Source organism: Molothrus ater, chromosome Z (assembly GCF_012460135.2).
Source record: "Molothrus ater isolate BHLD 08-10-18 breed brown headed cowbird chromosome Z, BPBGC_Mater_1.1, whole genome shotgun sequence".
NCBI classification, from domain to species: Eukaryota; Metazoa; Chordata; class Aves; order Passeriformes; family Icteridae; genus Molothrus; species Molothrus ater.
Window position 1 is genome coordinate 15,128,457 of NC_050511.2, and position 13,694 is coordinate 15,142,150.

Sequence of the window (13,694 nt, forward strand, 5' to 3'; positions counted from 1 at the left end):
ATATGCAATAATGACACACAACTGAGATCCTAAAACCAGTATGTATTAAATTTACAAACTGTATGTAGAAAGTGTTTATTGAATTACAGCAGATTATTTGCTTGAAATACATTTGTTAAGTGTTTTGTTTTAAATTAGTCATATGAAATGGTTATTGAGCCACTGGAAGATACATTTTACCAAGACCTAGATTAATTTAAAATTCTGTTCTATCTTCATTGAGACAGAATCATCTAAAGTGCAGTTGTTATACAAAATACATACACTAAATAAAAGTTTTTCCTCTGCACTGCCTTTATTCATTTTTGTAAGAGAGCAAGTCACTTTCGGCACCAGAATAGCATGTCAGTTTGCAGACTGAAAAATGAAAGATTGCTAAAGATATTAAGACTTGAAAATTTATTCAAACTTAACTACAGGCTTTGTTATATGCCTCACCTATAAATATTTATCAGAAAAAATATAAAAGGGAATTATTTAATAATCTGCTTCTTCACTTTTTATTTTGGTAGAGTGACTTTGACAGATGACTTTGAAGTCTCTTCATGCAAAAATTCTTTCTCCAGTCTTCGGGTTCAAACAAAACAGTCTGAATTCCTTTCAATGGGCTGGTCTTGACATCAGACACCCACTGCGGGTTAGGGGTTGCAGGGGGAAGTGTCTGCGCCCAAGTAAAGTTGCCTCTAATTGTAGCCACTGATAAGCAGCTCTAAAATAAGCACTCAAAGAAACTTTGGTCAGGCACCCATAACCTGAACTATAAACAACCACAAGAATACCAAGGAAGCTCTTTACTTCCATACTGATAGATGACTCTTGTTTTGACACAGCAAAGCAAAATGAGCTGCCCTTTCTGTGGTGAATAAAACACCAGATGTCCATCCTTATCTTTCATCCATATTCACTCAAAATGCAGTTGCCTAAATATAATAAATAGGTTTCTGCCTTTTAACAAATGAAAACATTTTACTTTGGAGATCTCATAAGAGGTTTTAGCCACAAGCCAATATTCCTCAGAAAGACAAAATCTAATTTAGCCAAATATTTATGTTTCATTTTTTGGAGGACAGTGAGTTATGAACTAATCAAATGTGTTTAAACTAAAGATGTGTAATAATTAGAACTGCCAAATAGATATTAATAATTTATTGGTGGAGAACAGCAAGAAATTGAGAGTGAAAAATTAATAGAGCTTTTCTTCATAATCTTAGAATATACATTGATCTGTAAATTCAAATCAAAATATATAATACAGAAAAAATGGAAGCTGAAACCTATTTGCATTATTCTGACATACTAGTTCTGCAAAATACACAGCACCCATGGGCGACGTTTTTTAAAAATCAGGTTTACCATTTTGGGCTCCTTATGACTGGAATTCTGAAAGATGTTCAGGCATGGAGTCCAGATGATTACAAGTATCTAGCTCCTGGAATTCAAAGATAGATGGGCTCCTGACTCCCATTTCAGATCTTCATCTAACATCCTATAGATTTGCACATTGTGTAGAGCACTGGGTAAAACTGACACTTTCAAAGCCGTTCCAGAAATGGAAAAATTTGTGCTGGAAACACGAAACCAAGTTAAATACCATATTCCATTTGCTCATTTTGCCAGTGGCACAAAATCAGCATGCACATTCAACGCAGACGAACTGCTATTCAGTGACACTTCACGGAATCACGAGTCAGCAGCCCCAGCAGGAACATCTGCCACCATTTTAGGCAGATCCATGGTACCTGCATTCCCAGGCTACACAGCTAGCTCTCCTTCCCCGAAGCAAATCTGAACTCTGTCGTGCTATGAGGAACAAGTGTGGGAGTGGAAGTTCACGGCAGCTTTCCCATCCATTCCACAGAAAGATAAATTTGGTCTAGCCTGTGGAGAATGTAGAAGTTGGCTGCAGCTTAGAAATTACAGAAACAGCCATAGTCACATCAAGCAGTGCTCATACAGGCCTGGGGAATGAGGGGGATGGTGGTGGAAATTGCTGAATAACACTGACTGATTGTATAATACTGACGGAGTATTCCTCAGACCTGTCTTAATGAGAATCATCTCTCGACAAAAAAAAAAAAAAATTAGCATGCTTGTGAACAATGAAGCACAACACACAGGCAGACTACAGAAAATCTAACTTTAGGAAACAAGAATAGAGAATAGTTTAAGGTTAAACAAGAAATTTTAAACTTATAGTTAGTGCCTTTAAATAGCAATGTAAAACCAGAGACATTTAATTGGATTCAGTCACAATTTATGTTGTACTTATTTCACATCTATCTAAATGATATGTGTATGAAATAATAAAATTATTACATCCTGGATTTAATTATTTTCAACACAAAAACCTTGAAATTGTTTTTTGACTTCTTTTTCCATTGCAGAGAGATGAAGCATGCTAATAAATTTATTACTTCAACAAATAAACAGAAGAACATGTACAAATCCTACTGAACTTTTCAGCACTCAGCAGTATATCACTGGATTTAATATTCTGTTCCAAATTTCAAAGCCACATTTAATTTAGCAAAAACAAGTATTACATATAATACTGGCAGAATGCATGCAGTTAAAAGTCTGTTTGGTCATGTGGGCACCTCATGCTTAGGTTACTCATCTCTCACTTTTCCCACACATTCAACATCTACTGCTTAATAAGCCATCGAATTTCAGACATTTTCAATTCTGACCCTTTTTAAACGCTCTGATAGATTGCCTACCATCTGGCAGTGCTTACTCTTGGTACCACACTCCCTTTGCATTACAAAACTGTGCTTCTGATAATTATATCTTTAATGTGGTAGATGTATGCAAGACTTGAATTCCCATGCTGGCAGTATAAAAGCTGAAGGGACAATTTCGGCCGAGCGCCTGTGTAGCAGTGTATGGTAACAATATGTTCAACTGCATCACGGTGCAATTCTCAACAAAAGGCTGCTAACCTGTCCGAGTCAAGGGAAATGGCAAATATACGTGAAGTTTTTTTGGTTTTTTTTTTTAATTACTACAAGACATTTTACAAACTGCAAGAGGCTATGAAAATACTAAACTGACTTCTCCCTGCTAGTTTGAACAAACAGCTCAGTATCTTCTAGCTAACAGACTGAGTAAGAATGGAAAACTACACAGCAGAACAAAAAATTGTAAAAATATAAAATCAGTGCATTGTTTCCATTTATTTAAAGGAATGCATTATATCTTCAGAAAGAGATGTAGGAGGATGAAGAGAGGACAGAATGAGGGGGGAAAGGAAGCTGTTTCCAAAAAATACTCTTTCAGGGACTATATCCATGCGCTCCTAGGAACTTTTGAATGCAAATTCCCTGTAGCATGATTTCACAGACTGAAAATTAAACCATAAGAAATGCTATAAACAAAAGAAAAAGTAGGATTCAGTATTTCAGCAGTCATCTAGATAAGACCTTCCATGAACACTGCATACACAGCTCTGAAAAACAGCACTTAAGAACACTTGGTAAAGTGGGTATATGAGAAAGGTACCCAATTAAGAACTGAAGTTTGAGGTATATACTTGATTTATTTTGCTTCTTTTGTTCTGTTTCCAAGTTTCAATCTACCAGACTAATCCCAAGCTGGAAAAGCAATTCCTTTTCCTACCACTGGGCTTGTCTGGTACTAAAGGCAAGGTGAACCCGAGTGGCAGACAAGCTTGGCTCTTACCTTCACTGAAAAATCAAGTGCAAACAAGCCCATATGCAGCTATTCCAATGATCCTGTAGCACTGGATGTGTTTGGGGAACCCAGAGGCTTGCAAGCACCTACTGCCAGGCAGTAATAAGATGTTTAGGGAGTAGCAGCACCTGCTACAGGTTTCATATCAGTTTCTCTGCCAGACCTAAATAATAAGTCCTCCTGGAATGAACAACTAGATGGAAATCACTTAAGAGCCTGATGGAAAACCTCTAACTAACCGTGTGAAAGCTTGATTGCATCTCTATGGTTTTGCAGTCATGCTTTTATTCCATCTCCTGGGTAGAACTGGATAGATCTTACTCTGCGTATCTTATAAATTTCTGTGTATTTTCCACAGCTTTTCCCTAGGACAAGATAGACCAATTTATTATTTATTATTGGGGTCTCATTATATATTACTCTAAATTTACTGCGATCCACATATCTGCATTAAGGTCAGATCATTTCATCACCACACTGTCTATTGCTGCAGTCATGCCATGAAGAGAGGTGCTTCTTGGAGGATCTGGTAAATTAGTGCAAGATGCAATGGAACCAGCTAAGGAAACATCATTATTTCCACACCTTAGTCTGCTGATATAAGAGGGCAAAAAAACTGGAGGTAACCAGGGTACAACATGTATAGAATTGATACTGTGAGAGCACAGTTTATTTCTATGGCATTCTTTATATACTGGAGCTTCAGTGCAAATGTAAGATTCAGTGATTTTCAGGCAAAATTGGATGAAAAAGCGTACTTTCATTTAAATCTCTCCCCAGTATTAAAAACATATAAAAACCTCCCCAAATTAAAAAAAAAATTAAATGTTTATTGGTTATTTTAAAGTAATTTTAAAAAATAAACTCACTCAAAAAATATTTAAAAAACAGAACCAACATAGCTTTGATTGTGAACATAGACCAACCCCTGCTTTTTCAGCTGAAAACAGTCTCTTAATATGAATTTTTAATAAATATGACTTGCTTAGAGATAAAAACTTAATAGCAGTAGCATACTAAATTCCAATAGTGTATCAAAATATTTAATAATTGACATGCTTAATTAGATAATATATACACATAAACAACACCAAAGATAATCACATAAAAACAAAATCCTATTCTTAGCTATGTAATGTAACTTAAGTTTTGGGTACTTCACTGGCAAAAATGAAAATGGCTTTGGGGTTAGTTTTTGGTTTTTTCAAATATTTAATGGAAACAGTATGCAGCTCTTTTGTAATTAAATGAACATTTTCTGAACATAAGTTTATTCCAGACTTATTCCAGTTGCTTTGCATTGCAAGGCAATAAGATTACTGAAAAATACCATGCAGCTTGCCTGAATCTGTCATCAGATTAAAAGATATTAGTAGAGATTTTATAGAAGCTAAATGACAGTGTCCTTGAGGTAGTACTGACATTGACTCCAGCTGATACAGTTTTTGGTCATTAACATACCTTACTATGTGTCTAGAACAAGCTCTCCAATAATTAGAGCTGAATACACTATGATTTTTAAAATTAAATCATGCCTCTGGGAAAGAATCAGGAAATAGACAGCTAAAGGACTTTCAAGCAATTAACGAGAACTGTACTGTCAGGTTAAAAATTAAACATTGCAAAGTAGGTTAAAAGTTTCCTCTCTCAAAAAAAATGTATATTGACATAGAAAACAGTTCTCATGCTGTTGAGTGAAAGCAAAGGTGAGAATGGATACTTCTTGTTTATCATCAAATTAAGTAAATTTCTTTTCAATTTTTCATATTCTACACATACTCATCACTAAAAATAGTTTTTTGCCTCTTACAGCTTCAAGTTGAACCTCTCAAAAAATCTGACGAAGTTTAATTAAATATTACAGTGACACTGATCTTAGATAGGTAGGCAGAAGTGCAGCACTAAAGACTCATACTTTTTAGGTGACCTCTGCATTCATACATCTCTATTTCTGCTACTCCAGGCTGAACAATCAGAAACTGAGCCACTCAAATTTTGATTTCATTATATAAACCCCCCCCTACACACACAAGAAAGCCTAAAGCAACATATCAAATCCTATGCATCTTTCAATTAGCTGTTGTAGTCACCAAACACCCAATCGAATCATAATCTAGACCTTTGTATATTACTCGATGCTTTTACACAGTATTCCAATTCACAGTTCCCTTCATATACCCAAGTCTGAGAAAACTAGGATGAAGAAAAAACTTTAACTGACTCAATTACAAGCATCACTTATTTTGATGTGCTAACAAATGGAGTCACAGGACACATTTAAAAACGTGTTGCCGTGCTAAAACAATCAATTGGAATACCAGAATCAGTGCATTTTCCCCACAGGCCCAAGCACAATGAGACCTAATTTTGGATATGCGTATACAGAGATATGGATATAGATCATATTTACCAAGCAATTTTTTCCTCCTTGCAGTCAAAGCAGAAAAAAAATCAGAAAACTGAAGAGGAACTCTCATGATATGGACTGTCCTGAGTTAAATTTTAAAGACTCATATATAACATCCCCAACATATCATCTTTGACTTACATGTAACAGAATTATTAATGGGAATTCTGTAACATTTGAGTTTATTTTATTTTGTTGTGTTTTCTTTCTAAACCTATCTCAAAATCATGATGAACATACTTGCCTTTACATACATTTCTAGAAAGTGAACACTGTAAAACAAAGCATCTTGCAGAAAAAAAAATGTACTTTTGTGCATATTCATAGCTGCCAGTGATCTTCAAAATGTCCCAAGTTAAATTAAAAGTAACTCTGAGAACTGAGGAACTGAGTTACACTTGTTCAGCTCTTTCTCTCCCCCAAACTTCATTCAATGTTCAAGTACATAACACGACAAGAGTGTGAAAGAAAATGCAGTGAATGGACCATTATTCCAGGACCAGAATGAACATAATGAAAACTGGCAAATGTTCAACATATAAGTGAGCTCAAATTATGCATTAGTATTCTACATATCCAGAGACAGAAGGACGTCTTACTAATAAAATGAATCACTTTGCCTGGACAAACAAGGGCATACGGCTTCCCGCATGCCCTAGAGGTCTGGAAGGCAGGTGGCTGCTGCACCAGCCTTGGGTGGACTCCACTGCCTTGCTTTAGCAGCTCTTGAGGAAAATCTCAAGGCAGACAAGAGTACACAGCCCTCGTGAGTCCAAAAGCACGAAATGCACCTCTCTATCCCTGTTTTCCCTCACGCATCCCTGCTTACAAGTAGAAAAGGAAAAGTCAAAGTACAAAAGGAAAAGTCAGTAGCTAGCTTCAGTCAACTAGATTTCGTAACAGATGAATCCATGATAACTACTAATGAAAAATTATTCAGTAGAGAAAATAATAGGAATGGGAGATGAAAAACAGCCTAATGCATTTCTGGCCTATATTTCACATCAGAACATTTCCAATAGAATATTTTGTTGCTTATTTTTGGTCCTGCCTCCTAAACATCTAATTTAGATACTTGTTGCTGCAATTTCACTCCATTACTTAGATGTAATTTCCTTCCTCTTGGTAACATCCGTTTATGCATTTGAGAACCATTACTGTATTTCTCTTCAGCCTGCCTTTATGAGAGTTGCATTCTACCTGGGGAGCTATTATGAAGGCCATACATAACTTGATGTCAGAGAGAATTTTCAAACATTATAAATGCATTATTTAGGTTAATGCTACAATTCTGTCATTTTATTTTTTAAGGGATTTACAGAAGTAAAGGGCAAAAATTTTGGGAATGCTGCAAATAAAACCCAACTACTATTAATAATCTTTTTAGTACTAATGGAACTCCATGTTTAGTCAAATGTAAGGACTGAACATCTAGCAATAAGAATAGTTTATCTGTACAAAGCTTTTCTATAGTAGAACTAAAAATTACAGTCACAACAATATTATTTGAAAATGATACATGAAAGATAGCCCCAGATGAATCTGTGCTTCATTCATAAAAATATAAATATTTTTTTTAAAAATTGCTTGCACAAGGAATGTACTGTATATAGCACAATTATAAATACAGGATAATGATTTTATTAGTGAATTCAGAAGTGTCAATTCTGCAATAGAATCACATGACAAATCCTGAACAAGAAATTACTACCTTGAGAATACAAAACTATGGCCATTTCATATTCCTACACTACCAGCGACACAATGTATCCATTAAAACCCACGCAAATTTATACCTGAACTATTTAATATAGACCAATATAGACTTGATTTATGTCTTCCATTTTGAATACATATACCTCTATCAATTACATTTAAGTCTGATACAATACATTTTGTCTTTATTGCATATAGCATTACCTTCCAACTCTACTGCTCTATATAAACCTAAGTCTGTAACAGCTCACAAAAACATAAATCTCATTAGCTTCAAGAGAGACATTCAAAACATGTGACAAAAGAGAAGCACAAAGTGCTTATCCTAAGCTTCTTAAGACACAACTTAAGATAGGTATAACACGTAGAGTGAAGACTGGTCCCAAAAGGCAGGTTTTAAAACAATGCATGCATGAATTTTAGAGACCTGATTGTGAGCTTCACATATGACATGCACAGTCTATCATGTTAGGGCGACTGCTGGCGGTCAAAGACAGGTCCACAAGATAGGTGAAAATGAAAAAGAAAATTGATTCATAATGCAAATATAAGTTCAAATGTTTTTAAAAAAGTATAATTAAAAAAAAAAACATGAGGCATGCTAAACCATGGCAATTTTGACTTACAGTTTGGCACACACTTACTTGAAAATTAAAGCTGTACATGTGTATGGCAACATGGATGGGTTGCATAAAACTGCACAATATAACAGAATGTTTTTTAACAGCAACAGAAGCAAATTCTTCTGTAACTACCCAGACATACACATGCAAATATTGTGTCTTTCAGCCTGATTAAAACTCTTTGAAACCTGGCATTAAATTACTTACAAGGTATTACCAATGAAGCCTTCAATGATTTATAAAGATTTCCACGATAAACCTCAAACATTTACATGATGCCTTAAATGTGTATACAAAAAGGTTTTGAAATTGGAATGGCACACAAGCTAAAAAAAAATCTGGCAAACTTTTACTATTCACTTAAATTTTCTGTTCAAGTTTTAGAAATAACTCTGCTTTTACTTTACTGTTATCATTAAAATAAGGCTTTAAGTTTCTTGGATAAATGAAAAGTTACCCAGAGAAATAAAATTCCTATGTTTTTGGGGTTTTTTTTTCCTAGTGTTCCAAATTAATTTATACTTGGTATTATTTACACAGGGGAAAAAGACCTTGAGCTCTGCCTGCACTGAACCTCTTTACCTGCTGCTCTGACAGACAATGCTACATCACAGTCCGGCTTCATTTTGAAGCCAGTTAAAATTTTTGTCCCCACTTCCAGACAAAGGCTGCTCTCAAACATCAAGCTGACTGCAATCATCAGAGTGTGAAGGCTACATTTACGCATACACACATTATTTCCACTCAGTCTGTCTCATACATTGCTATTTCTGCAACTCTGTAGCAACTCTGTTTTCTTTATAGATTGCTGACTACAGATGCCCTATCCAATGTGGTAATAAACCCAAGATTTCCTTGACAGTGTGAGTTTCTCTTTGGGGAGGGAGGGAGATGCTACAGGGCTGGATGAGCAGCCCAGGCATGTGCATGCCAGCCCTCTGAACATTACAGAAACTCCTTCCATGCCAAAGGACGTGGAGTAACTAATCATCTAAAAATCAGTCACGTACATTTCCATTAATACCAGAAGGCCCTAACATATAAAAGTCATCCAAAGCCCATGTCCACCACTTATCTCCTATGAAATAATTGACATGTGTGTGGCAGCAGCAGAACCATGTGCAGTTGCTCCCACCTCCTGTCAGCTTCGTCCTGCTCTCATCCTGTGGCTGCAAGGCCACAGGGCTGGACCAGTGAAGCTCTCCTGAAGGCTCATTCTTCCACATTTGAGAATGGACAGCTGGAGGCACTCAGTATCTCACAGAACACACAGAGGACTTCAGCAAACTCTGACTGATAAATTCACTTTTGTTACTTAAGTAATTACACAGAATTGTTGTTCAGCTTTAGAGATACAGTACTCACAGCTGCAAAGTGATAAACAGAGGCCTTGTGCTGGGGTTTGATGTGCATTAGGTGGAGGGTTTATATAACAGCTTCCAAATTACACATTAACCTCAGAAGACTGGGAAAAGACGACCAGGATCAAAATGGTCCTCTTGTGGAAAAATTATGTAATACTTATTGAATTTAATCCTCCAAGGGTGTATCTGCCCAAAGAAGAGACAATTTTTCCCTGAAACACATGCAAGATGGAGAGCCATAAAACTAAAGACCAAGCCCCACAAGGCTGCAAGTAACCAACTGACAGAGCACGGAGTTTAGAGACAGCTTCCACGTTCTGTTCATACCAAAACAATGGGCAGGGGGGCACCGAGATGCTGCCCACTCCTCCAAATGTCACAACAGAATGCCATTTGGTGTAGATTAATATAGTGTTTTACAAAAAACATAAGAATGAAATCAAGAAATAAAGCGAAATACATCAAATTATCCGAGGAAATACATACAAGCATGCAGAACTAGAAAAAAAATAAAAGAGGGAGCAGAAGCCTATACCAGAATTTTCCCACATTTTACATGGTTAACCCAGTATTTTCCTAAGTGTGGCTACACTTAAAGTCTACTAAGATGTTTATCTTCATAGGTGCCACAGCTACCCTAATAAGAACTGTATTTACAAATGCATAATACATCTCCTTATATGGATACCATAAAATACACAGCTTTTTACTTTTTTCTTGTTGTTTTATTAGAGAATTTAATTCTTTCCCCTTGATGAAAAGAACATCGAAACAGCAGCATGGGAATACCTGTGTCTCTTTGGATGCTTTAAAGCTTGTCTGCACACAAGCACTACATTGTTACAAATAACTTGCAAAAATAAATCAAAGCAACTCCATCCTTACACCTGAATTCACTCTGGTACAGAGCCACTGTTAGATTGCACTTAAAAGTGCTGTTGTAATTCCCAAATAAGGTGAATATACTGTATAGTACAACGTCTTCACGCATTTTGCACTGCCACCCAAAAAGAGTGGTACCACCACACAGCTGCAATTGTTTCGGGAGAAAAAACACGCACATCTCATATTTCTCACTGAAACAGTCTTATGGGCTAAAAAATTACATCTGGAACCTGCCACACCATCCCAATACTAATGAAAGAGTATGAACTTTATTTAAAAACCAAACACTCTAATAAAATAAAAACTTTAAAAAACCCACCTGAAAATACCAATTAATTTAAGAATATGCAGACAACAGGACTGAAAAGGATTCAGTGCTGTTTACTTCTGTTGAAAAAAAAATGGGAAACATATGCTACGATCTCTAAACTGTCCCACTTGAAGTATTAGGACAGAATTAGAAGATATTTCTATAATGAAACAGAATGAACATGCTTATCACCTATTTCACAGAACTGCTTAAAAAGTTACATGCTGCAAAATATGACAAGCTCCTATTGCCCAATACACCATTCAAGTGTGCACCTCACTCAGAAACCAAGCTTACAACAGAACAAGGAAAATTATTCACTAGAATAACCTCATTCATTTCAGCAGAATCCTCACGTGAATAAAGTTACTCATGCACACACACAGATAAGGAAGAGGCTATCAGACCCCCCCCATGCCCTATGCATCCTACCACAACACCAGATGCAACCTGCTACATCCCTCTCTAGCAGGTAGAAAGGGAGAGGGTAGGTGCTCGGCTCTCTCTCCCCACTTAATGCACCTGCTAATGCAGCTGAGCTGGAAAAGGTACCCCAGGAAAAGAATGAGTGCAGTTTATTGAGTTCAGGGAACCAGGAAAACAAGTAGGGACTTGAAGCATGATTTCAAGTCACAACTGACTGTGCTGTGCTCCTCCACTCCTGTAGCTGTACTGCTCTCAGACTCAGCTGCAAGGTGCTAGCACAGCTCATTGTGAAACACCTCACTCCACGCAGTCCCGCAGAAACTTGGACTTTCAAAGTATTTCTTCCTGCCCTCACTGAAAGAATGTTCTGTTTAACCCCGTGTTTTCTTAGAAGATCCATGTAACTTCTGAACATTCTGGATTTTCTGTTTTCAAATGCAGTCTCCGGTGCAATTCACTTATCATATAGACGCAGGTTGTTCAATTCAAGCTGTTGATTAAATACGCTTAACGACATCGATAGTTCCTCAGAAAATATCACAGAGAGTGTTACATTTATAAAGGCATACAGCCAGCTGGCATAGAGTACGAAATGAAATAATCTTACACTTTAAATGTATTTTTAAAGGGAACTGTAACTTCTTGGGCATTTCTTTGCACTGCTTTCTGTATGAATATTCCAGTCCTGCATCCATGCATCTTACTGTGAAAGCAATGCTAATCTGCCATCACATTTACCTGTCTCCCTATGGAAACATAGTTTTCTACAGACCACCTGGATAAACTTATTTTACTGTAACTCTGGCAGAGACGCACTTCCTTCTCGCAGCCCCTGGAACAAGTGTTTACACACCAGGTGCTCAGGGAAGGGCAGGCGTGCGCAGACACGGGGATTTTACCGATGCCGATGCAGCTGTGTAACCCCCCGGGTGAGCCCTCATCCCCCCGGGGCAGAGTCGTGCCCGACGGCCCGCGACCCCGCGGCGCGGACAGATCGGGACAGCGGGACGGAGAGCCACAGAGCTCAGCATCCTGCCTCGGGGGCTGCGGGCGGCGCCCCGGCCGGCGCGGGGCCTGCGGGGCCGTCCCGGGTGCAGCACGCTGGAGAGCGCCGGGCCGAGCCCGCGGCAGCCCCGGCCCCGCCGCCCGCCGAAGTTTGCGCCGGGCGAGGTGCGAGGCGCCGGGGCCACCCCTCTCCCGCCCGCCGTGAGCCCCGCGCTAACCTGAAGTCGCTGTAGGGGTGGATGATCCAGAACCCCGCAGTTTTAACCCTTTCCTGCTCCTTCTCCACCGCTTTCTGGCTGCCGAACATGCGGAGGGAGAATTTGTTGACCCCCGGCTGCAGCATGGAGGTGAACTGCCGCTGCATGAAGCCGTACTGCCGCCGGGGTCCCTCGGCATCCTCGAAGCCCACCACGGGCTCCTCGCCCCCGCCGCCGTCCACTTTGAAGCACACCGAGTTGCCATGCTCCTTCACGCCGCCACTGCCGGGGCTGCTCTGGGCTTTCTCCGCCGAGGCCGCCGGCTTGGCCGGGAAGGAGTTAGCGCTGCCATCGTCCCGGCTGCCGGCGGAGGAGCTGCGCTTCCCAGCCTCCATGCTGCGGGGCGGGCGCACCCCAGCCGCGGGAGAGCGCGGGGAAGCCTCGCCGCCGCCGGTGCCCTTCAGCGGCGCGGCTGGGCTGTGCCGCCCTGAGCTGGGCTGGGCTGGGCTGGGCTGGGCAAGGCTGGGCAGGGCTGGGCAGGGCTGGGCTGAGCTCCGCGCCGCCGCGCCGCCCGGCCTCAGCAGCGCCGCCGGCTCGGAGCGCGCTCCGCGCAGGGCGGGCACCGCCGCCCCTCGCCCGCCCCCTGCCGGCGGCCCCGCTCCGCCTGACATTGAGCGCCGAGTCCTTGAGGGGCCGCGCGGCGAGCGGGCAGCGCCTGAGGGAGGGGCCGGGGCCGAGCGCGGGCAGGGGACAGGGGCCCCCGAGCGCCCGGCCCGCGCCTCCGCAGGAGCACAGGAACACGCGTAGGTGGATGTTTCACCCTGAGCAAAGCAAGGGGCAAGGCGTGGGGGGGTAGCGTGCCTGTGCAGCCCGAGCGAGAAACAGTGGCCGGGAGTGATGCAGTGAGGCGTTTCCACGGGCTCGGTGGTCCCCTGGGAAGCCTCTGTTGCTCCTCGTGCAGCAGGCGGACTGGGAGAGGGCAAGAGGCGGGGGTCTGCTTGGCCGTGGTGTCGAGGGTGGCACTGGGAGTCGCGGAGGCTTTGTGGGTTCGTCCTGCTCAGGGTGCGG

At 40.4% G+C, this 13,694-nt stretch overlaps 1 protein-coding gene across 1 annotated transcript in view; it reads right to left on the bottom strand.

The window, feature by feature from the left end:
- The window catches only part of HCN1 (hyperpolarization activated cyclic nucleotide gated potassium channel 1), a 194,796-nt gene extending 181,700 nt beyond the window's left edge, over positions 1-13,096 (bottom strand). Inside the window, exon 1 of the mRNA XM_036403601.1 lies at positions 12,648-13,096. Within this exon, the coding sequence (XP_036259494.1) occupies positions 12,648-13,021 (374 nt within the window). The 5' untranslated portion in view covers positions 13,022-13,096. The remainder of the gene's footprint in view (positions 1-12,647) is intronic.
- Between the last annotated feature and the right edge of the window lie 598 nt (positions 13,097-13,694).